At 42.3% G+C, this 25,730-nt stretch overlaps 1 protein-coding gene across 1 annotated transcript in view; it reads left to right on the top strand.

The window, feature by feature from the left end:
- The window catches only part of arid1ab (AT-rich interactive domain 1Ab), a 47,937-nt gene that overhangs the window by 5,480 nt on the left and 16,727 nt on the right, over positions 1-25,730 (top strand). Inside the window, exons 2-4 of the mRNA XM_029513634.1 lie at positions 14,084-14,305; positions 16,093-16,809; positions 17,429-17,545. Of these exons, the coding sequence (XP_029369494.1) occupies positions 14,084-14,305; positions 16,093-16,809; positions 17,429-17,545 (1,056 nt within the window). The remainder of the gene's footprint in view (positions 1-14,083; positions 14,306-16,092; positions 16,810-17,428; positions 17,546-25,730) is intronic.

Genomic DNA, 25,730 nt, shown 5'->3' with positions numbered 1-25,730 from the left:
GATGTTGTTCAAAACTAATTGAGGCATTAAACAACAGTAACCATTCATTTAAATCTGTTAAATGTGTCATCCGTAGGCTGATATACTAGCAATTTTATTTGTGATCATCATGATGACAGGCAGCACAGCGGCATAGTCGTTACCGATGTTGCCCCACAATATGAAAGTTTCAGGTTCGGTTCCTGGCCTGAGGCCTTTCTGTGCAAAGTTTGCATGTTCTCACAGTGCCTGCATGGGTTTCCTCCCACCATCCAAAGACGACACGTTTAGGTTAATTGGTGACTCTAAATTGTCCGTAGGTGTGAGTGTGAGTGATTGTTCGTCTCTGTGTTGACCTGTCAAAGGTGTGCCCCGCTGTCACCCAGTGTGAGCTGGGATTGGCTCCAGCACCCCCCGCAACGTGGAAACAGAAAAGCAGTAGAAGATGAATGAATGAGTAATGGTAGTTAGACAGTCCACTGTTGGAGTCAGTGGGGCTGAGGAGTTGTTCATGTTTGAAGTTTTAAGTGTAAAGGTCATAATACCTGTTGTTTTTTGCAACCATATGAAATGTATTGATAAAGAAACACAGTTGATCCCAAATGAATGGAAAGTTTATTTCACATAATGCAGCTGAAGCTCATGGATATTTTCACTATTGATCAGAAGAATCTGCCATTAATATTTTAAGAACATGCCCATTACAATTTCCCAGACCCAGACATGCTCAAATAATCTCATCCCAGAAACCAAAGGTGTTGAGTTTACTCACATGCAGGAGAAGCAGTAAATTTCAACAGTTGAGAAGCTTTTTTTTTTTTTTTTTACGATGTTCTGATGGTATCAGTTCAAACAACCAGCTGTTGAAGAAAAGAATAGAATTAATTAAAATGACTGTTAGAACCATTTTTATTAGGCTATTCATTTTACTTACACTTGTGTTGCAAATGATAAGCAGATCATATCAGATTCAGATAGAGTTAAAGAGATATGGAATAGACAGAAATGATTCATTGATCATTAAGTTGGCAAGTGATTATCACTTCTCAATTAAAAACTACTACTAAATGATTTTTGTTGATTGAAAGGTCAATGAATGACCTGTAGTCACAATTCACTGCCTCTGTAAGTAAAGTGGTGCGTTTGAGTCAAAGGGGGATGATGATCTCAAACAGGAAATATGTGCACCATCACTAGAAAGCGGCCAAATGTTCCTTATCAGCTGACCTTTCACTACTTTGTGAATTGTTATTGCTCAGTAAACTCAACACGCATTTTCAAGAGCACATTCAGTGGAACCCCCAGCTTCTGGTCACACTCTGCATGGTGGGGGTCGGCGCTGCGAAGAAGAGGAAGGCTGAGCATTGAAAAAGGAAGTTCACCCTTAGTTCTTTAGTCTGCACTGCTGAGTAATGATTCTCCACAGGCCACATGGACAGCATGCTGCCTCCCAGCAACTGCGTGCGTGTGTGTGCTCGAGTGAGTGAGTGAGAGAGAGAGAGGCTGCATGGTGTGTGCCTATGAGGGAGAAACTGTGTCAGTGATACCCAGGGGAGGGGGTGGAGGGGTGGGTGTTTTGTGAATGATCTTTGTCTGCCTCTGACAGCTGTGTGTATTTGTGTATAAAGCGTGGCAGTTACTTGGTGGTCGGTGTGTATGTGTCTGCAGCTGCCTCAGGAGTCTCTGACCTGCTCTTGCTCCACGTGTCACCAACTATCCATCTTTCTTTAGTAACCCTGGCCTTTTTGATCCAGTTGACATCCACAGAAAGCATCACTATTTCAATCTTTTTCCACAGTTGACTATTTTTCTGTCCTCATCATCCTCAAGACCCCTCCTCACTTTACTGCTGCAAATTCAAAAGCCACCAAATGCGCCACAAGTGATGTAGTTATCTAGAAAGTATAACTCGTTATGCTTGTCTTTTTTTTAATGGCTGAAAAAGTTAATTTACACACTGAAAGCAACTTCCTCCATGGACAAAAGTTAGACTTAGGCTGCTGCGTGGGGGCATGCTGAAAATGTAAAGGTAATTCATTTCTTTTGACATTTACCTTCTAAAATGCTCCAGATTAGCATAGTAATATCCTTCTCTGGGCCTGCGTGAAACCACAGACTTCATTTATATGACATATGGTGTGTGCCTTTATGGAATAAAGTGGTTAACCTTTAAATGGGTGCAGTTGTTGATACTAGAGGGTTGGGGAATGATGCTTCTTCCCAGCTCTCATGCAACACTCACCTTTGCTCTTTGTGGTGGTGGTTGGGGGGTGGGGGGTAAATGAGTCGTGTATGTATGTATGTATATATACATACACACACACACACCACACACACAAAATTTGGTTTTCACCTTTTGTCTCATGTGGAAGTGTCAATCAATTATGTCTGTTATTCCAAATTCTTACTTATTCTTAGCCTCCATCTGTACTTTCACTTTCTATTTTGTCTGTTATGCACAATATCATACAATAAAACCAAAGTTGAGGCAGACATAGCAGAAGATTGGGGGGGGGGGGGGGGGTGTTGGACATGTGTATATACCATAAGACCTAAGGAAGCAGCAACATGACCTGAACAAAGAATTCAAATAATTACCGGAGCAGCAAAAGTAAATGTGATCACAATGTGATCATATTTATATCTTTTTATTTTGAAATGAAAAGCAAAAATGCCAAATGCCACTTAACTAGCAATTTCTGTCGAAATAACTGCAATGATTTATTTATTTTCATCATTTATCATATTTTTTCTTATTATTCAGTTTGATTAACAGATATAAAACAAATGGAAACTTATTGTCAAGTGTGAGGGAATTATTGGCAACTCTTTTAATCATGATTTCCTCCTTTTCTGATTATCTTCATCTACTGTTGGTTGGACAAAAAGGTCAATTTGAGTCTAAGCTGCAGCTTGACTGAAATAGCCCTTTGATCTCTGATTAATTTGCCAACAATAATGTGTCAAAAATAATTTCAAAGAAACAGTTTCTCACAGTTTCTTGAAGCCAAATGGCATCATTAAACAAGTTGTTCAAACAAATGCCTCAACATGTTCAGGTTAGTCGTTTTAAAATAAAGAAAAACAGATAATCCTCAGAAGTTCTTTCTCTTTCGCATTTTTCGAAGGGAAGTCAACAGCTGCTGATTAATTTTTTGTTTAACTATTATTTGACAAATCATTTGTCATTGTGAATGAAGTTTTTGTCATTTAATAGTCCAAGCTGTGAAGTGGGAAAACAGCCAGCAGATTGATGGATAATAAAACTAATCAGCTACAACTCTTAATTTGTCAATCAACTAGCACTAACTGTTCTGATAATTAATCATTGATCGTTTTTGAAGCAGAAACTTGCTGATTTCTCTTCTGGGTACAGATGTGAATGTTTGGTGCTTAGTCCTGTAGTGAACTGAATGTCATCAGTGTTTCGGACTTGTCACACAAAACATTACACATGAATTTGTCAATTTGGATTCTGACAAATAGGGAGGGACATTTTTCATTATTTTCTAACTAGGGATACAAATTTGTCGCCTCTCAGCAAAAATTGCTGTTTGAATCTAGAGTAGATGATTCATGTGAATAGTGAAATGGATGAAAAGAGAAAAAATACGAAGAGTGAGGGGTGGGAACAAGAGACAAGTAAACTTGTTCTCCCCAAGTCTGATGCCAGGGACCAGTGTCTGTTCTGTGAATTTGTTTCCAACCAAAGTTTGACTGAGATACAGATTTTTATTGCGTTTGTGAAAAACAGTATTTACATGTAAAAACATGATTGATTCAATATTGAATTTAAAAAGCTAATCAGCTGGGCAGTATGGATACCGCACTAAATTATAACACCTGGTCTCCAGTTTTTATATTGTTCACTGGGTCCATCCTTTTCACCTGCTTAACCCCTACACAGTTTCTACAACAAATAATGAATTGATCAGTCAGATAAGTTTATCAATCGTGACAATCACTAATAAATGTGCTATATGATTAGAGTGTTTTTCCACATTGTTGCTAAAATCGAAACACTACCTCAGCCACTGGCAACTTGTGGGGAGCAGTTATTGACTGTTTTCGGATACTGTAAAGATTAGGAAATACTAAAAGTTGAACTTGAAGACTTTTCATGAGTTAACAAGGATACTATACTAACTATAACAAACCACAGAGATCTTCACCATTGTTAAAGCCCGAGTATGAATTTTACTTTCAGATCAAAATGAACTTTCCACAGAAAAGTTTTAAGTCGTAGTGCTTTTTTTAATCTGGCCTAAATAATTAATGTTATTTTTTTCCTCTCCCCACCTTTCTCATAGAAACAGACCACAAGTTACACAAGTTCAGCAGAATCCTCTTTCTCTGCAGCAGTGAAGCAGGCATCTAGTTAGCAGACTGTTTGATACAGAGCCATTGTTTTGTTTTGATTCAATCAGCTTGTGGTATTAAAAAAAAAGCAGTCACTGCTGGTCAGCAGGGACAGAGTTGCACAGACAAAAACCCCAGAATGCCCCCCCACCAGAAAGCCTGTTAGGTGTCTTTGTTTGGGACCTCTGCAGCAGGTGACAATGATATATGCATCAAGGACACATTTGGACAGTGTTAATGTCCAACTGATGTGAAAGTTGAACTGTTGTTGCGATGCATGACAGGATAGATGTGTAGCTGTAGAAAAAGCAGTAACCGTTGGGTTGTTTGTGTGTTCCTCTCTGGACCCAAAGATTTGCATGTGCGTGTGAACAGCAACTCCATCAAGTGAGTGAGAATCAGTCCACATCAGTTGTCAGTCAACTTCAGTCTGCATTTGAAACATATGAAACTTGTGCAACAACTCAGTGTGTCAGATTACACACAGTGTGTGTGTGTCTGTGTGCAGAAGCCCGTGTGACATCAGTGTCAGAGTTGTGACTCTGACCATGAGGCGGGCAGTGACCCAACCAGATCCTTAAGTGGCTTCGCCTCATTCAGCAGCCTGGGTATTTTTGGTGCAGTAGTGAGTGACACACTAATCGTAACGGGTCGTCAGGGTGCCAGTGGTCAGCCCAGATCAATGTCCCTTTCTCAGCAGATTGAGCTGAGCCCCGGCAACATACTGTAACCAATGACTTCCAGTGCTGTCTGCGAACGCATGAACAAATGTTGGCTGGAGCCGCACTATGGCCTTCAAACATATATCACAGAATGACAGTTGATGACACTGACTTTAAGGATGATCTCATTACTATACAGCTTTTTGGTATGTTCCATTACATTTGACAATATTCATGATGTGAATGTGTCACATGAAATAGGAAGTTGGGCAGAGAGAATGAGCCGTGTGCCCATTTAACTTGAGCAGTACAAAAAGCATCCAAAATATACAGATTGCTGCAAAACAAATCTTCCAAATGTTGATGTTGAAATTTGGTCACATCTAAATCTTATCAGAAGCGTAGAAGGGAAACTGGGCTGTATGTTGTGTCTGCAGATGCAGCATACATCACTCTGCCTTTATTATTATGTCACTCCTAAGCCATGAGCACCTGTTTTGCTGTCAGTTCTTTTTCCCCTCCTCTGTCTGTTTGCCGGCTGGCCCCACCACTGCTCTCAGCTTCAGGTCTAAGGCAACCCCCCGACCCAACTGCTTCATCTCACTCGTGTGAATCAGCCACTGTCACTTGGAAATATAAGTTTTGGGCCGACAGGTTGACAGCCAATAGTCATGGTGAATGTTCACTCTCTTGTACCTGTAGTTCCACCTCACAGTGACAGGCCAGGCAGCAGTTGCCCTCTCGTCCCCAGTCATTTATTTAAACTGGATATTCTCAGGAGCAAGCTATTTTGCCATTCATCGGTAAGCAGTAACGCTAGTGCTAATCTCATTCTAATGCTAAAAACACTAATCATTGCCGTCTAACAAGCACTGATCAGTTGAGTGTTTTCTTATGAGAGGACAGTTTTGTTTTGTTTTGTTTTTTTTTTATTTCAAGGTATTGAAGTAAAACACACATTGGATTTTTTTAAGTAGTCATTGACCTTTTTGTGCTAAAGCTGGAAGATGAAGTGTTCATCAGTTTCTAAAACTGTTTCTTTCATCCCGTTACTGCTTGTGCATTCAGAAATGAATATAACATGGATATTAATTTGAATGTAAGCTTTACTTTTGGTTGAAATATGTTGTATAAAAACCACTTTGTGTGTTTGAAAACTGTTACGGCTGTTGAAAGTTTTCCACAACCTGTATATAAACAGAGCAATTAGTCAAGGCGAGTTGATTTGTATCGCAACAGTTCAACGGGCTTTTTAGAGGTATGGCAATACATTGAAAAAAGAACATTACTTTTACATCAGTATAGCATTTAAAAACATGAAAGTTAATAAGTTTATGTATAACTATGTCAGGTTTTTTTCAACCAGCACTGTTTCTTTTAAATACAGGTGCACCTGTTCCCATGTCATTATTCTGTGATGTCAAATGATAAATATTTAGAGGTTAAAGTTCACTAAACAGGTAATTTAGTGATTTGGTATCACAATCTCTAAAAGGGAATTGGCAAAATAGTTCACCCTCTGGCCTCTAGGTTAAAAAGTTCCTGGAGTTGAACCAATAGCATTTTTCCATCAAACCCTCTCTGGTTGTATCTCTGTGTTTCTAAACTCTAACACAACAGGGTTATGATAAGGAGGTCTTCTTAAACTGCTTACAAGATTGTTGAATTGTCCCTTTAACCTGCCCTGCCAACGCGTACTGTCAACATGTCAGTCACTCAAAACGCTACAGGATGCGAATGTAAATGGATCAGGTAATGGCTTCCTTTTGGCAGTATCTCTGTTTTCTTAGGGATAGCTCAGTTTTCAACATAGAAGTCATGTATGAAAACTGACAACAGACTGAAGTGTAAGATATGGTTCAAAGGTTTCAGACATGGTAGATATATTGGAATAATAATTAGTGTTTGAACAGCCAAAAACCTTTTGACTTTTCACCATATCTAAAAATAAAATTGTAATCGTGCTAATAATGAAAATATGCAAATATTGAGATCTTAGTCACTGTCATTCTGTTTTCACCTGTTTGTTTTTGCCGCCATCAGCTATAATAAATTTTTTCTAAGTCATCGCACAGTTGTGGTCACAGCCTATCTCTTCACCCTCCTACACTTGTATTTAAGTCTAATTCTCTTGCCAAAAAAGAGACAATACAGTTAAAGATGACTGATATCAGGATAATAAGGTTATCATGAATTCTTTTGTAGTGACAATCTGATATCCTGACAACCCCAGTTGAAATTTTACTGTGAAGTGGGTGCTGTAAGAAAAATCCACTCTTCTGTAAAAAGTTTCTTCAGTTGTTCTATCAAACAAATTCTAATCAGACCCGAGAAAATCTCTTGATAAATATGACACTTGCTTGTCGCAGTCTATCTGTGGGAATAAGGTGCCCAGTGAAGCATAAGTGTTTTGCAGTAGTCCTTTAAAACCATCTCAAATTACACAATGTAAGTCCAGTTGACAATTTCTGTTGTCTGAGCTCCCTTCTTCCTCGGAACAGCTGGATGAGCATCTGGGTGAGTGGGGTTGCTGCTGCCTCTACTTGGTGTAGACAGCACCAGCAGGAGCAGACTGCAGCCCCCTCCATTCAGCGCCAGCACCTCCCTGCTTTTATCCAGAGTCATACAGCGGTCAAGTCCAGGGTGGAACTTCTCAGGTTGAAACAGAGGGGTGGAAGACTAATTGCTTAATTGAGAACATGGCCTTTTTTGAGTTTTTCCCCCTAGTCGCTTGTTTACACTAACTCTCAGGCAGAGATCCTTCCTCAGCTATTTGCTTCAAGCAGTTGGCTGTATTTAGCGTTCTTTAAAAGCTCATCTTAACAAGGTGTCTGGATTGATTTTGAAACTTTATGGTCATAGTAACACACTGCCACACTGCCTCTCCTGCAGAGACTGGTGTGTGTTTTGGTTTGGTTATTTGTGAGGATGATTATTTAATTTTATTCTAATAAGGCTGTACAATGTCAAAATGTGACCAGTCCATCTGTTCTGGTAATTACTAATGCAAAAGTATTTTTTACGCACACTTTCTATTAGAGCGGGTTGGTGTTTGTATAATGTTTACACTTGATGCTGCATTGTCACCAAGATAAACATTGTTTTTAGCTCTCTTAAGACAGTTAACTTCAAAACACTGAAAGAAAATTTTTAAATTGTCAAAATAAAATGGTACAATTTTGGTAAAACAGTGATTGAAACCAGAAAAGATGAGATCAAAGAATAAAATAAAGAAAATTACAGCCATCCATAAAATGTTTTTTCCCCCTCAAGCATTTTTTAAAATCTTTAAGGAGCAATTACATGTTTTTAATCTGGGTTATTTGAATATATTTTTGCTTTGGAGTTTTTGGTTTTCAGTGTCAGTAGTTAATTGAATAACCATCAGTAGATTAATTGATATTAAAACCCTGAAGAGTGGAGATCTGATCAGTCACCAAAAGCTAGTTTTTGATTTTCAGGTTTTTTTCCCCCCAATAGATTTTGTCTGCAATGAAAGGTGAAGTGAATTTGTCGATGAGGAATACTGTCTTTGTACAAACCAATTAACCCTTTCCTTGTGCAGTGGGTGTATTCAAAGCTTTTCAAACAGTGAAGAACTGGTCATACTGGGAATCTCCCACTGTCACTGACTTTACAGTGAGCCGGAACTGCTCAGATTCACGGTCTCACTCTTAAAATCCAGAGAGGGTATAGTAGCCTGTTAACTCTTTGACGGGGCTCTGCTGTCATATGAGGGAGGCCATAGACGGCGTGTGTTGGTGCTGGCGTGTTGCATGTTGATGGGCTTTAACGCAGAACAATGGTGTGTGTACTGAGCTGAGGCCATGTGGCCGCCCGGCGGATTAAATTAGCAGCAGTTGTTTGTTGTCTGCCCCCCCTCGGTCCATCTGCTCCGCTCAGCCCCATAGACTCCAGCTCTGCTCTTTCAGGCACTGCTCCAGACCCCAACCATCGCACCCCGCCAACCTCTTACAAATCCCCATCCCTTTTCCCCGTGTTGCACACACACTAACACACACAACACCACACATACAGTTGTTGCTTAGTTGCAATATCCACCAGCAGCCAAGCCATGACACAATATACTTGGTGCAACCTCTTCTGCCAAGAGTGCTCTGGCTTTCCTTTATGCAGATTAGCCATGTGCTAATTGTGATTATTTATTTATTTTATATGGAAGACAGGAAAAAAAATTGAGGGGAGGAGTTTTCTCAGTTTGATTTGATGACTGAGCTGAGAGAGCAGAGAGAGCTGTGTAGCGTTCTCATCCTCTGAGTGTGCTTTTAGCTTGAGGTGGAAAGTTTGTTATAAACCTTAAGATTTTTAGTGAAAGGCCAGTTAGAGGTGATATGACTGATGGACGTCGACTAGCGGGTTGATAATAGCATCCTTGGTTGTAAACACTGAATATACAAAGTTTATTTTCTTCATATGTAGATGAAAGAAGAAATCAGATATTGGCGTAAAATCCAAGTTATCTTCATTTTTACAGCCTGAATGATCTGTCTGTCAGATTGTACGGAAAGGTCAATGATTTTATTTTTTACTGCTAAGATCTTTTCTCTTTCACCTGGGACACTTTCAGAAGAAGTGGGTGGGCTGCTGCTGTGAGGCTTTCAACTCCTTTTTGGTTTGTAAGGTTCAGGGAGTTTCCTTACATATCAAAACTTTTACAATTGTTTAAGCGCATTTATATAATTAAGTACTATTTATAATCTGGAAATACTTAGAACTTGATTGATCTGTTGGGCTGGGACCAAATTTTAATCATCTTACTTTCTTTGAATTATGTACTACACACACACGTGTATTCTGCTGTGATGATGCTTAGAAGATGTGATGTTGTATCTACAGTGAGATTAAATAATTACTCATTAGTAATCCAACCGTTAGTTGTACAGTAGCTGACGTCATCTTGCCAGACCTCAATCGTAGTCATTTGTATTTCAAAGTACAAGGACTCAGGCACACACTCATCCTCAGAAGCTGAATGTCTTATCCTCTTTGCAGAATGTCGATCCTCTTTTCAGCCTTTCTGACCATTGACATTCTCTGGGTGGAGTACTTGAGTGATAAACACGCTCATTTCCAATCAACAATTGGCAATGTTTACCATGTTCATGTTGTAAAAGTAAGTGGGTTTTCAACAGAGCAAATGCACATCATTCATACTAGTGTCCTGATTTCTTCACCTCCAAGTATTTAATACAATGTTACTTTTAATGATATTTTCTGCTTAATTGTAAAACGTGGGAAAATAACAATCAAGGTCTTTACTCGAAAGCAGCAGTGCTCCAGCATTAACATAACCCTTCTCAAGCACCTCTTATTTCATAACTAAAGGAAAGAATCAGAGGCCTCTCTAACTGTGTCCCTGGCCTCTACAGATGTAGGGGTCAGGGACACTGTTGTTTAGTGTCTTTTAAAATGCGTGCCCACACACATGCTTATACAGAGGCCTTAGCTGAAGCTCTCTGGGATCTTAGAGGATGTGTAATGTTGTGTCAAATGTGAACAACTTAAGAAATACAAGGAAAATGCTGGTAAACAGATCAATGAAGGCCCAGGCAGCAGATCAGCCACAGATATCTCCCAGCCTGCGCTGCACAGATGTTAACATGGGTGAGTGGGGAAAAGAGCTTTACTTCCCTAGATCTTCTGAATTTGATAGAGTAAGAATAATAACCTACTCACTAATGAGTTTGTGTGATGTTTTCAATTAGTTAGTATATAAGTAAAAAGTAAAAAAAAAAAAAAAATCTAAAAAGTGCAGCCAATCTCAGTGGTGGTGCACACCCTCAACAGGGTGCCAGTCCATCGCAGGACCAAAACACAGAGACAATCAGAGACCAGCAACCACTTACAACCAGACCTATGGACAATTAAGAGTCACAAATTAACCTAAATATGCATATCTTTGGATGGTGGGAGGAAAACGGAGTACCTGGAGAAAACCCATGCAGCCACGGGGAGGACATGTCAACTCCGCACAGACAGGCCCCATGCCGGAATCCAAACCCGCAACCTTCGTATTGTGGGGCAACAGCGCTAGCCACTATGCCGCCGTGCTGCCCCTGTCAGAATTTATAAAAATATTAAATAAAGGAAAGTAGGGCATATTCATATATTAAAAATGACATTTAAAATAATAAACTTTCCTACAAGGTCTGATAGGTAATTCCATAAGGATTTCTGACTATCCAGAACATTAATTTTGAAATGATATATAAACAAATAAAAGCAAAGCTTTACAATTTAAACAATTTTTCATTCAGGAATAATTTAAGCTAATTATTGAATTTACTTAAGTGCCTCCCACTTTAATTTTTCCCCCATTCCAGTGGCTAATTTTTACAAATGAGTATGAAACTAACATTTTAGTTTTGATAAAGTGGACTTATCCACCAAGGATCTCATAATACGTCCCAAGTGTTTTTATTTGAAGACAAAATATATCTGGTCTTTAGGAACCAAAGACCATCTCAGTGTAGTTTTATGCCGCTCTAGCTTTCTGCACGGCTCAATCAGCCAATCTGAAAAGAGGATCTAGTCCAATAAGAATTTGGCAGGTTTCTGGCCGTGGGTCAAGGTGCATGGGGCTTGGGGGCCTCGCTGAGGGCAGAAAATGTTTTGTTGTGACATCACAAAGATGAAGAAGTCCTGACCGTTTGTTTTAATGTTCAGTTTCCGAATACAAACTGTTAGCATTTCACCGTGGGCTTAAGTCTTTAATACTTTAATAGTATCAACCTTAAATAACCAAAGAAGACATGGCTAATTATCTTTTACAATATGGGACCTTTAGCCCATCTACAAGATTTTTATTAGTTTAATTTATGCATATTTGTAAATCAACGTTTGTTGGAATGAAGTGGTCTTCATTGATTGATGGACAAAATATCAGGTTATCAGCAAATATTTAGTTAAATAGATTAGCTTGTACAAAAAATGATCCGTGGGTTTCGATTAAATAAGGGATTAAATAAGGGATGGCTGTAAAGGACACAGAATCGTAACACTAATCTACACAATGTTAGTATACCAGTTGGTATCCATTCATAAGGATTGAAGGAGGTTCAGGCCTCAGCAGCATACTTTATCAGGTACAGGAGCCTCTGTCTAATTGCCTAAGCAGTTAATTAGGAAAGAAGTATAGCATACTTTTATCCAGCAAAAACAACTGGCTTCAGCCTTGTTTGTGGGAATATGGGGATCTGTTTTGCTGTAGTTGTTGGCCATAATTTAACAAATAAACCTGTCTGAATCACCAGCAGTAAGCTAGCGTGCTAGCTTCAGTGTGCAGTCATCTTCAGGCTCAGGACTGTGTTTGGTAGGACTTGCATCATAGGATGATGTCAGGTTTGGGGGATGGGGGGAGGGGGCATTGTGTCCTTCTTTGCCAACCGGGGTTAAAAGTGCATTAGAGGTCACAGGAAAGCTCCCGTTGTGGCCTATTGCCTTTTCCCCCAATGGCATGGTTGGTAATGAACCTGGGGAGTATAGTAACACCCTCCCCTTCGTGCTGCCTCCTTACCCGCCACACACGCACACACACAGACACAACACACAAATACTCTCCTGAACCTGGACCAGCTCAGGAGTATGTGGCCTGGGGGAGGCTGGAGTAAAAACCTGGAGTGGAATATGTTATCATGGATAATGCTGGTTGACTGTCCTGACAGCCTGTTGATCCTCCCCCACCACCTCCAGCACCTACAGTCTTCCCTCAGCATACACGCACACACATATAATTTAACAGAGACACTAGCTTACTGCTGAGGCACCCCCCCCACCCACCCACCCGACCTCCTCACTCATTGCACCACTGTCATTCATAGAGTGCCAAAGCCTGCTGCTTTATTAAAGCCCAGGAAGAGCAAGGCCTGGCCCAGGTTCAAACAGCAGTGCAGCTGGGACCTGTTACATTTTCGGCAGACTGCCCTCTCCGTCTCAGTGGCTATAAATAGCACTGGTGGTTGTCTCCCTTAACCAAGGAAAAGAGGTTTTTGGGGAAGAAAAAAAACATACACACACAGATTAATAACCGTGGGAAGCAATGAAAGCTTTGTGTCTGCTGCCCGAGGTCAGCAGGGCAGGAGGTGTTGCTACTTCAAAGCCCCTATTGTGGCTCATACTTTCGGATGCCACTGTGGTGGGTTTGATGGGAACACACGGGGGCTGCCAGCGGTGTCATGAGTTGATGGCAGTGGCTCGTGCCAACCAGAGAAATACCGATCTAGCCATGTGTGACTTTGTATTTTTTCCTCTGGATGACCAGCTCATTATACTCTAATTGAATTCAATATTTTATGGCACTTTTATTTTTATTATGCTGGTGTTTTTTGGGGGGGATTCCATTGACCTCATCTCTTATGTAGCATCAGACACTTTATGACCTTGGCTCCAGCTGTTGACAGGCAATGCTACCTCATTACGAGCCCTCCTCCTTCGCTTCCTTCTTTGCTGTCTGTTTCTCTCCTCTGCCCTCCTCCAGCCAGAGAAAGCTATCTGACCCAGTAATATTGCCTGCCTTGGCCATGTGGATCTCCCGGTGTCCAAGCCAGCCAAGGTCAACCTCCCCACCTCCCCAAAAAACACCACCACCACAACCATCCTGACGTGGTTCCAGCTGAGGGGTGGGCCCAACTCCAGCCACCGCAGACACATCCATTTCCACTTCCTTAAGCTTATTTTCATAGAAACCCTCCCTGACGTCTCTGCCGTAACAGTATCCACCCACTGGCACAATGATCTCCTGGGCAGGGAAATGCTCCTGGCGGATATAGTGGGCTCATTCATTCATTCATGGCCAATTTTTCCTTTTTAGTACAAAAGTAAATCCGCGACTGCTTTTCTCCCTCCTCCTGCTGCCTTTGTCCTATATTTGCTTGATTATACTGTGACTGGTTTATGAGATGAAGCTTGCACGACACATTGCCATGGAAAAGTCATCAGATGTGTTTGTTGCTGAGTATGGCTTTTTCAAGAAAAAACCCCAAAAAGGCTTCAAAACAATTCTGTATATTTTTGACCTGGACTAAGTTTCCTCATCTTTTTCAATTTTCCTCTGTGTTGACTAGCCTCCAAGCCCAATGGACCAGGTAGGGAAGATGCGGGGTCAGCCATATGGAGGACCCAATCCATACTCCCAGCAGCAACAAGGACCTCCCACAGGGCCTGGGCCCCAACAGGGAGGCTCCTACCCCGGCCAGGGTTATGGACCTCCTGGGCCTCAGAGGTATCCTATGGGGATTCAGAGTCGAACGCCTGGCGCCCTGGGTGGCATGCAGTATGGACAGCAGGTTAGTAATTATTGACATACACGACTTTCCCTGCATCTTCACTGTAGCAATCATCTGAAGTCACACTTCAGTTTGAAAATGCCAAATACTGTAAATGACGTTTTGCTTCTTTCCACAGTAATGGTAGAATGTACGTTAATGATTAAGAGTCCAACCTCTCTGGCCTTCATGCTGCTCAGATAATTGATGTTAAACAGTGAGGGTTAATCGCCACATGATAGGACTGATTGGAAGATGTAAAAGAATAAAAGGTTCCACTGACTTAACTACAGCAGATTAGTCAGAAAAGGCTCAAAATTGTTTTTATTCCCTTTTCTTGGTAATAGAAACCAAATTAAAACTAAATTGCTATTGATAGGAAGGGATGTGGGCATTGTCAATATGGGTGAGTTCAAAGTACAGGATTGAACGGGGTTGTTTCTCCATGCTGGTCAAGGTTAAAAGATTGTGTCATGTTCAACATGTCAAAGGCAAAATCATCAACATGAGCGTTGGAACGAACAAATACAAAGACTGTCTCGTGTAACAAGGAGGGACCTCTGATAAAAAAATGGAGGAAAAGATGGGCAGAGGCCATCAACAAACCCTTTGTCAAAGTATTGGCCAAGTAAAACTAATACTTTTTTCAAAATAAAAAAAAAATAAAAAAACTCCTGCTTTTAAAAACAGGGCATTTTGAGCTAATGTGATACATAGTCCTGGTGAAGGGCATGGTTTAAAGTCTGCCTCACAAGTTAATAAGTTTGTTTCACTGCAGTTAAGTGAGGCACCAGAGCGTTTATTTGGTTAAGTGACTCAGTATTGCAAGAATGGTGACTGGATCTTTTAGGGTATAATCAGCTAAGTCTGGAAAGAAAGCTTGGAAGCTTTGATTCTAGAAAAGGTGAAAATATTTTCAATTTGAAAACTGGTATGAAATAGCTATACTGGTTCAGCCTGCTTATAGATACTCTAGTGCAAAAACTGCTACTAGATCATAGGTGACAAAGTTAAGAGGCTTGAACATTTTGCACCTTTTTCACCTGAAATCTGAAATGGACTTAAGAAAAAATACACTTGTTGGAATTGACTCTCAAAGAGTACTTCATCCACTTTTCTCAGCCTGGTGTATTTTCATGCTTGGAAGAAAAAGTTCGAGAAATTCAAGTCCTGTCTGCTGGCACAGTGGGCATCCCATTCTAACAGCGTTGTCCAAATGAAAACGGCAAACATCCAGTTTGCCGTAGCTACTTACTCATAGCTAGGAATAAGCCCCTTCTTGAACCCTCTCACCCAGGCAGTCCGTCTTAACATAGAAATGCATGCAGGGAATCCCGTAGAGTGAAACCTTTTCTTCTGTGCCCACTGTCTGTGGTCTTGTGCCTATTGTGTGATGTGATTATCTCATACTGGCTTGCCTGGTGTCTGACCGTGAACTCGATAAGTGCCCTACAGAGAAGAAAACGGCTTCCCTCCCTTTGTCGGTCAGATACAATATAGCCACTTCATGTTGTTTTAAGTGTGTGGCAATTCCTTACTATCTCGTATTTTCTTTGAATCCTTGAGTAGCTGAGAACCCTCCCAAAACAACATGTGGCTTCTTACTCTTTTTTTATTATTATTTATTTATTTATTTTATTTATTTTTTTGTTACTAGGTTTCCTCACAAGGTCAGTGCTTTCTCCTTTACCTGCTTTTTCAGCGTAATGAAACAAAAACAGCGTTTTGAAAGGCTTTCCTTGCACACGATCGAGTTGTTATGAAAGAATGGTTGGTGGGCCCACCTGATTTCTTGTTTCCATGTTTAGATGACGACATATGGACAGCAGGGCCCAGGTGGCTACGGGCAGCAGAGCCAGGCCTACTATGGTCAGCACGGTCCCCCGCCTCATCCTGGCCAGCAGCAGCCCCCATACACTGGCCAGCCGCAGGGGAGCTCTGGACCTCCTTACCCCCAGCAGGGCCACCCCTCACAGCCTCCTGGCCAGCATGGGCAGCCAGGACCCACATACCAACAATCTCAAGGTCCTCATGGCCCACCTCCAGCCCAGCCCCCCTATAGCCAGCCCTCACAGTCTCAGCCAGGACAGCCACCTTATGTCCCTCCTCAGCAGCAGCAGCAGCAGCAGCAGCAGCCAACACCACCTCAACAGCAGCAGGGTCCTGGTTCTCAAAGTCAGCAGGGCCCCCAGGGCCAGCCTGGCTATCCACAACCCCCAGGACCGGGGCAGCCACCTTCACAACAAAGCTCACAGCAGCAACAAGGGCCCCCACAACAACAACAACAACCACCACCACCGCCACATCAACAACCGCAGCAGCAGCAGCAACAACAACAACAACAACAACAACAACCAGGAGGTCCACCTCCTCAAGCCCAGCAAACTCCAGGTCACGGCCAACAGGGTCAACCGTCACCGTACTCCCAGACGCCCCCACTGCAGCAGCAGCAGCAGCAGCAGCAGCAGCAGCAGCAGCAACAACAGCAGCAGTCACCATATCAAAGGTTCCCACCTCCTCCACAGGTAACGATTCCACTCATCTGATCTCTGTTTCCTCAGCTCACACATGCTCTTTGCATCTACTTGATCATATACCTGTTCTAACAAAGTCCTTGCCTGACTTGCAATATTAGTGCAAACGAACAACTGTGTGCAGATCCACACTGTGCAATGGTTTTTGTCATTTTTGATTTGTTGTGCAACGGCTAAATGAAACGTTGATGGATTCACCTCACAATTAGCAGCCATTGAGGGCTGACTTGTTGCTTAGTTAAAGTTTAATTATTTACTTAATTAAGGAGGCTCCCATCTGTAAAATGGATACTAAAAGCAGAAGGATTAGAGAACAAATTGTAACTGCTTATCTGGCAGTGAAGTCAAATTTTTGGCAAAAGATAAAATGAAGATGGAAACATGCAGATTTTTCCTGTGCAATGTCTCTCCTGTGGTGACACAGAGATGCCATACAATAAATATTCAAATTTTTCCTCATTACTTAACATATATTTTTGGTAAAAATATAAGCAGAGATCAATGTTTTAGAAGTTTTATAGCCATACATTACAAAGAGGCAGAATAGCACCAAATGCTTGATTTAGAAAGTGAAGATCATCGTCTTCACCTCCCTTGTTCCTGTGATTAGGAACTCTCCCAGGATTCCTTCAGCTCCCAGTCCAGTGCACCACCTTCCAACCAGCCCATGACTTCCAGCAAGAGCAGTCAAGAGGATAGCATGCAGACCCGTCCCTCCAGTTTACCGGTGAGCTCCCAGTGCTCTCATTGAACTCGCTTTTATTGCAGCAGGGTTTCATCCAAGTGATCCAACCACCTCCTTGGTTTGACCTATTAATATGTATTTTATGATCCTCACACAATGCAAGAAATCCCACTCAAGCAGGCACATTTACAGCCACATTTTTTTCAATTTTTTTTTTACCAGCGTCTAATCTGTTAATTAGTCAGTGCAGTTTCTCGGTGATGCTTCCTCTCCTGCAGCTATGGCCAGGAAATACAGTAATTAGCAATGTTGTTGGAAGTAATGCAAAAAACTTTTCATTGGGAGTAAATAAGGGATTTAACCTAGACTTTAAATTTGACAACCATATTAACAGTAAATAATAGGCTCAGTCTTTCTCTGCAGATGAATGATGTCATTGGTTTTAGTGCAGCTCTCATTCCAGCACTTTCCCATCCGAACCAGTTTGAATTACACTGTTAATGTTGGTAGATATTCAGACAAATTGCTCATGGATTCAGACTAAACTGTTAGTGTGAAAGCAACTTGAGTCATTAGTGACTCACTCTCCTTCCAGTCCAAATTCAACTCAATTGAAATACACAGCTTACACCTGTCTTTAGTGTTTGTGTTCAGAGCTAGTTTGGGAGAAATGGATGTTGCCTTATTCCACCTGAGGAAAAAGATGGAAGAAATGTAGGGTAAATATTGGATTTTTGGGTTCAGTGTGCCCTTGACTGACAACCACACACTTGGATTCAGCTGCATCAATATGTTTGCAGCTTTGCGATGGACATTTCATGCTTCCTCACTGCTTTAACTACAGTGGGTATTACATTTTTTACCAGGAGTGGATAAATATTCAGTTCTATAGACCTTAGATGTGCCTGTTGAATTAGTTGGAGGTGGAGATACTGATGTCCCTAAAATTCCTACATGTTCCTACAGTATTTGGATATTAATGATAAAAAATTGGACTGAGTTAATTTGAAGATCCCAAGGAGAGATAACAAGAATCCCCTATGTCATCTTTCTACTTTAAACCACAACCCCTTTTTCCTTCCTGCCTGTCTCTCACTTCAACATAGAGCGAGTGCACAGGCTGAAGCCAAGAGTGAGTACAACATGCAAGCAGTGCAGGTTTCTACTGACTTGTTAAAAATAAATAAATAAATTCTGAGAGCGGGGGAAAAGAAGCATTTCTGCCAGGAAAAAGATTGTTGAAAGTGAAGTAAATCTGGCATCTGATAGCCCTCTGGCTAAGATAAAGGTGAGAGAACCCCTCTCCCCTCCTCCAGCCCTCATCCTCTCAGTTAAAGAGGTGTTTCGCTGTTACACGTTGCAGTTTCCATGGCAGTGTTTATAGGTCAGACTGCAGAGCTAACCTCATTCTGGGCCTCAGGGAAGGAGAGTGAGAAATGAGATCATTAATGAGAGAGAATGAAAGTGAGAGAGTGGAGTTGGCGGCGGGGGGTGGGGGGTGCAAGATTGAGGGAGTGCAAGCAAATAACTTCAAATAGTGTGAGTGATTGGTTGGAGAGGAAGATGCAGGGAGAAGGGAGGGAAGGGATGAGCGCTGTCTATGCCAGTAGGGGATGCCCTCAGGATGTGTTTCCCTCCTCTTTTATTTATTTCTCTTATTTATTTATACAACCCTCTGTGGGCTCAGCCATTGGCCGAGCAGGCCAGACCAAGGCTATTTTTATTTATTTATCTATTTATTTATTTATTTTCCCTCTGACTTCTCGGGGATTCCCTATCGGTGCTGTGTGATTGGCTGTGAAAACTATTTATCTGGCAGAGGTGGAAATGAACAGATCCCCCTTTCCGTCTCCTCCTTCTCCTCGTCTTCCTCTTCCCCCAGCATCTCTGAGTGCATATGTCACTGTACAGATTAGACCATGCTAACTGACAGTAGCAACCCTGACAGCCTTAAATCAAAACTGCTGAGTTGACTCCTGCAGGTGTGATGGGTTGATGTGCACCAATGATGTCTTTTTGCAGCTCCCTTTCTGTTTCAGTTACTGATATTTGACTGAAACATTGTTGATTACCCTATGCCCTTGCCCCAATTTATCCTATATTCTTGCTGCTACTAAATTCTTGTTTGGTTTTTTTAATTAGTTTTTGTTTTGTTTTGTTTTTTTTTTAAGCAAAATGAGACCAAAGTGCATTTGAGAAGTTAAGCGTCAGTTTTTATTTAAAAAACAAAAAACGGGAAGGCTATAAAAAATGTATCATGATGTTTCAGTATTGTATCAAAACATGTCTACTGCCCTGATAAGCACTTTTTAAGCCCAGATCATAATTTTATTAGCAAGCAGATAAACAGCTTTTTTGTCTCAGGTTTATTTCTGTCTACTCTGTATTTCCTTGGTTTTCATTTTCTATTGATTCCTGCATTGATGAACACAATAGGTGCAGTGAATCCTAATATGAGTAGTAGTATTTCTGCAATTATGAAGGAAGTGCTTAATTTAATGAGCAATAAGGGAAGGAGAATATCTTTCAGATTAAGATACGCCTGACAGAATGGCAGCGACAGATCTACAGGATTAATTTGATAGAAAATATATTGCATATTTTGTGAAGACCTGCAGTGATTTATTTTAATGTACCTAGAAACATGTTTGAATTTAGTGCCAACAGCAGCTGAGGGGTAAGCACCATTTAGCTACTTTAGTTTCATTTGCTGAGAGCCAGTCAGACATCCGCCTCATCCAGAGTACAGATGGGTCTGTTTGAGCCAGGTGCTAAAAACCAGCGTCTGTTGGGCTGCCGTTGAGGTGGGAATAAAGGAGTACAGGAGGCTCAGTGCCTGCTGGAAGGCACAGGTAGGAAAGCAACAGTCAGCTTGCAAAAAGCACAGCGGAGGAGGAGGGGGAGGGCGGGGGAAAAAATAAGAAACAGGCAGCGATAGTAGAACTGGCTGAGCAGGGTGAACTTGTTCCTGGTTTGTTTTCACCCTGGCTCCAGGACACGCTCACATTTTAACTGTTGAATGTTTATCACACTGTCAGTTCCCCAGAATTGTCATCCTCTTTACACTCTGTAAAGTTTTGGCCTGTAGTTGACGATATACACGCTGGAATAACTAATACAGCTGGAAAGCACTGGTCTTTTTGGTCTTAAAATATTCCTGTGACCTAATAACACTGAATTCAATAAGACCTCAATCAGTTACACTCAAGTCATTTGGCGGAAAGGAAATGAATTAAGGGCAAAGAGGAGGAAGGGAAAGGACTTTTCTCTACTGCTCTGTCAGAAGCATCACATATTGACTTGGTTTACAATGAATAACCACCTTAAGGGTACCATCCACTAAATATTACACATTCACTTCACATGACTACAACACAGTCAGTCAACCAGTATATAATGTCCTCTGTGGCTCTGGCTGAAGCCCCCCCCCCCCCCCCCCCCCCACCACCACCACCACCACCACCAAAAAAAAGGGATAGTGATCTCATCAGTTTGTCAGTGCTGCAAACTGTAGGTTTCAGTCTTGAAGTGGGCATTTATGAGCCACAGAGGGCATTATGAGAGAGCCCAGTTGCATGGAGATAAATGTTGTGTTATAGGAGCTTGACAGAAAGTTAGCAATGCTCGGCCTTAACTGCTTCAACTTTGTTATTTATTTGTATTTATACTTCATTCACAATAAACTATGTATTTTTTTGCATTCAATCCTTTTTGAATGATTGAGTCCAACTAACTCCATGGAGAAACTCTTCAAGAGAGCTTTGTCTTTACATCACCTGTGCCGTGTGGCTCGGGCTCCAAATTAATATTGTGTGTTTATTCTGGACAAAGCATTATGGTAGCTGTGAGCTGTGAGCTCTGGCAGAGAGGGCCACCTCTTCCATCTAGGTTTGAGAGGAAGTGAAGCACGCCATAGTCTTTGCTGTCATCGGCCTTTCATGCTCCCTGGAAGTGACACTTCCTCTACATGTCATCCCATAGGAATGAGAATAAGTGTGAGACCACCACTATCCTTCCCTCCCACTTTGCCCTTGTTTTCTCTCTGTCTCTCTCTTTTTTTCTAATCTCCTTGTCCTCTCACAGGTCTTTTGTACACCCTTTCTCCAATGTGGGGCTAATCCCCCTCAAGACCGCCCACTGGTTGTGGTCCTCCTCTTTCTTGATGTATCTGAATGTGCGCGAGACTTGAGAAGATGATCACATGTTGGTCACACACTCAACTCTCCAGTTTTTTTGTCTTTTTTTCCCCAGCTTCACTCATCCTTTTCCCCTCATTCCATTTACCTTAATGAAAAAGATGCTTCATTTGGAATTAGTTTGATAGAAGAGCTAAGGATTTACGCCATCTTCCTGATTTGTGTTGGGGCTGCAAATTCAGCTATTGACAATGCTGTGATGTAGTAACACTAACTTTCTTCAGCCTGAATCAAATTTCAGTCAGGTTTACTGTCAGCTGACTTTTGTCTCTCTGTAATGTTGGTTGATTAGCTTTGATGATCATCAACTAGTGCTACTAGCCTGGTCACAGTTTTCACATCTTGAAGCAAATCACTACATCACTCCTTTTCTGGACTCCACCCCTGCAAGAATTCAGTCTTTCCAGAGCATTTTCAAAGCTTATAGACCACCCAATTCACAACAACAGGACCCCCTCCCCTTTAATGACCTTTAATGTTATGTGCAAAGCCTCTCGATCTGGAACCGAGGGATCTTCCAGTCTTGATAAACTGAGTCCCCCCTCCTGCAATCCCTGTTCCCTGCTCAGCCCATCCCTGCTTTGCTCTCCTGCGGCAGCTAAGCTTGTTTTTGCGACATAGCTCTGGAGCAATCAGCCTGACAAGGCCGGCCCCCTTTTTTCCTCTCCTCTCCTCTCTTACCCAGCCCAACCCCCTCCCTGCCTTCAATATTACACACACTGTATTTTGCAGCATTTTTCTTTCTTTCCGTTCATATATATTTTTTATTTTTTTTTCTTTCTGCCTCTCTCTTGTTCCTCTTTATGTCTAAATTCTCATTTTCTCTTTCACTTGCCTGTGCCCTCCTCCCTACCTCCTCCTCCCTTTCCTCGTTCTTTCTGCTCTCAGTAAATCAGCTTTCATAACGCTGTGCAGCGCAGCCTTGTTTTGCGAAGCTCTGACGCTAACAGTATTCAGAGTCCGGGGCCAGTTTCCTGTTGCTATTCTGGGGCCCTTGCTTCCTGTGTGGGCACGTCTTATTCAGATTCCAGGGTTCCTCTCACTCTCACCCACCCCCCACTCTCCTCTCCCTCCTCCCAGCATGTCTGTTTCTCTCCCCTGCACCCTCTCAGTCTCACCCCTTTCTTTCCTCTATGTGATTTTTAATTAATGTACTTGAAAAAATTCAATCTGCTGACAAAGTGTGTTATTTTGTGTTTGCTTCAGTGAAATTGTTTCTCATCCTGCAAAAACCTCAAGCTCTGTTTTTGCTCTGGCATTCTCACTCATACACACACATGCACACACACGCACACAGTGAACACTCTCCCTCTCCCTTTTGCTCTCTGCTCACTCACACACTTGCACACACACTCTCCCATGCCCCTCCCCTCAGCCTCCATTTCTGCTGGGCTGAGCTAGTTTTGCAGCACAAAGACTGTGGCTGACTGCAGCACTGTCTGTCCTCTGCTCTCCCTCCTGTTCTCACTGGAACAAGCTGCTGAGCCTGGATGGGTGAAACTGACCTTACAATGATATTAACTCTCACTCCATGAAATAACTTCTCCATCTCTCTCTCTCTCTCTCTCTCTCTCTCTCTCTCTCTCTCTCTCTCTCTCTCTGTCTGTCTGTCTGTGTATGTGTGTGTGTATGTGTATATTCAGCCGCCAATGTTCTACACACTTGGGTTCACTGGTGGTTTCAGTTGCTTTGGTAGCGCCACCTAGTCATGCTACTAGTGTGACAGTAGGAGGGGAGGGGTGTTACTGCTCTGGAAAGCAAGCAGACTGCTGCCTGTAGGGGTCTGGAGCAACCCCACCTGCCACCACTCCACTCTCTCGCCCTCTCCTGAAGCCCCTCCAGCCCCCTTCTCCCACCCTACTCCCAGCACCCCTCACCTCGGGCAGGGCAGCTGCCTTCCTCACTTGGGCATCTGTGTGCTGCTCTGGGACTCCCTGCTACTATTGTGATCCCTACAAAAGGCCCCCCATGCACACACCATCTCCCCATTATTCACAGCAATCAGACCCCAACCCACCTCCCACCCCTCCCTCTCTCTGTCTTCCCCTTCTCCACCTCCCTGCATCTACTCTGTGTTAGCTATACACAGACTGCAGTGTTTGTGTGCTTCACATCCATTTTTGTTACCCTCAAAAGGAAGCTCAGTTAGGCAAATGTGGAAAGAAAAAAAATCCTCCCCACTTATTGATCAAGATTCATGGTTGGCCTTTATTATCTTTGTGACTGGAAGCCTGTAACACAGAGAAATGCTCAAAGTTTAGCCATGTTGATCATCGTCAAATGAATAGTTTTTATTTCATGAACAGTGTGAGACTTCTCAAATTTTGCTTGGTCATGTTTTCTTTTGGTACTTTTCAGCCCATGCTAATATCCATCCCACGTGGCTTTTTGTGATAAAGTAGCAGTGTAATGGTGGTCTCTGGGGAGCTGAGGCTGGATGTAGTAGACAAAGTGTCTGTGGCACTGATTGTCCATATGAGATATCTAATCCCAATGGGGTGCTCCCCTGAGCTCTGAGTCATCTTACTGGAGTTGTCCCTGTTTGTTGTTTACCTACGTTTTGAAACTAAATAAGAGAACTCTGACCTGTTCATTTGTAACTTTGACTTTTAACACTGGGTTCAATGGCTCATGTTTTCTTCATGGTATGTACTGGGTAAAGGCTGCTGCCTATAGGGTGCCATTAGTGTCCATGGAGAGATTCTCCTCAGTCTGTGCTGTATGTGCAGCCCTGTAATGGCTGCTTCTGTTGTATGAGGCAGGGGCCTGCTTTGCTTCTCCTCCTTTCTCCAGTTCTTCCCTCATAGTGGAATGGGAGTGCCCCCTTATGGTTGAGCTCAGCCCTGCAAACCTTGAGCCAGGGCTGAAACTGACTCTTCAAGCCTTCATTGGACTTCCCAGAAGCCCTGTGTTGCTCAGCACAGCTCCTTGAATGTAGGCAGGCCTTTCAGCCAGGTGGCTGAGGTGTCATCAACACCCACCTGTCTTCTTACTCAGCATCTGGATGTTTCCTGGCATTCACACATGGCATCACAACATAGACTCTGAACATGATCTTTCACACAGCAGAGAGACTATGTTTCATTTTGTCTGAGTGCCTACACTTGATCTATCAATTGTCAATAACAGACACATGGATGGAGGTGTGGCGATAATGAGGTCCTGGGCCCGGCTAAGTCAAGTCAGCATGTTCACTGACTAAGCTGTGGGGAGAGAAGAAAGTCCTCAGTAAAAACTTGCAGGAAAAGAGTTTAACTTAATTTTAACTTTTAAAATGGAAGAAATTATTTTTCACATGACCCATGATCGGATTTCAAAAAGACAACTTTGCCATGAACAAGCAGCAGATGTGTGGTGTTGGTGTGATCTCGCTGAAATGGTTGTCAATATATTGGTGCAATTTAAAGGTTTGCTGTCTCTCTGTGTTTGTGCATGTGTTCGAGCACATTTCCTAGGACTTATCATTGCTGAAAAAGGGTTCAAAGGCTGAGTGTAGTTAAAGCAGTGGTGGAGAAGTAGCAGGGAGAAGTTAGGGGGGTGTGCCCACAGCTTTGGTGCGTCTGCATTTCCTGTAACAATGGCGGGCTTCTTCTTTTGTAGTAACTGACTGCACCGTGACCCTGCCAGGCACGCAAAGGGCCGCAGAGAGAGAGAGAGAGAAACAGACGTTGTCAGCTACGGTGGGGGGACTGTGCTGGCTCTAATGTGTCAACCACGTGGATCACAGTAACCATGACAGCCCTTGAGATGCAGCCAGTTTTTTGTTTTGTTTTTTTCTTTCCCCTCCTCAATCTTCCCAACCTCCTCCACCTCCTCTTGTTACTTTCTCTTCTACAGCTATCACCTCACAACAGAGGATGTGTGTCTGGAGTGAGTAAGCTTTTTCCCCCTCCTGTATATTGTGTTTAGCATCTGGAGGCCTGAGAAGAAGGAAGCCTGCCAGCTGGGCGTGTTGGCGAAACCCTGAAGTCTGAGAATGACAGAGAAGAGTGGTTCAGGGAGAGTGTGTGACTGAGGGATGAACTCTGCCC

This window comes from Echeneis naucrates, chromosome 11 (assembly GCF_900963305.1).
Source record: "Echeneis naucrates chromosome 11, fEcheNa1.1, whole genome shotgun sequence".
In the NCBI taxonomy this organism is placed as follows: Eukaryota; Metazoa; Chordata; class Actinopteri; order Carangiformes; family Echeneidae; genus Echeneis; species Echeneis naucrates.
This window is presented reverse-complemented; position numbering and strand designations above follow the sequence as displayed.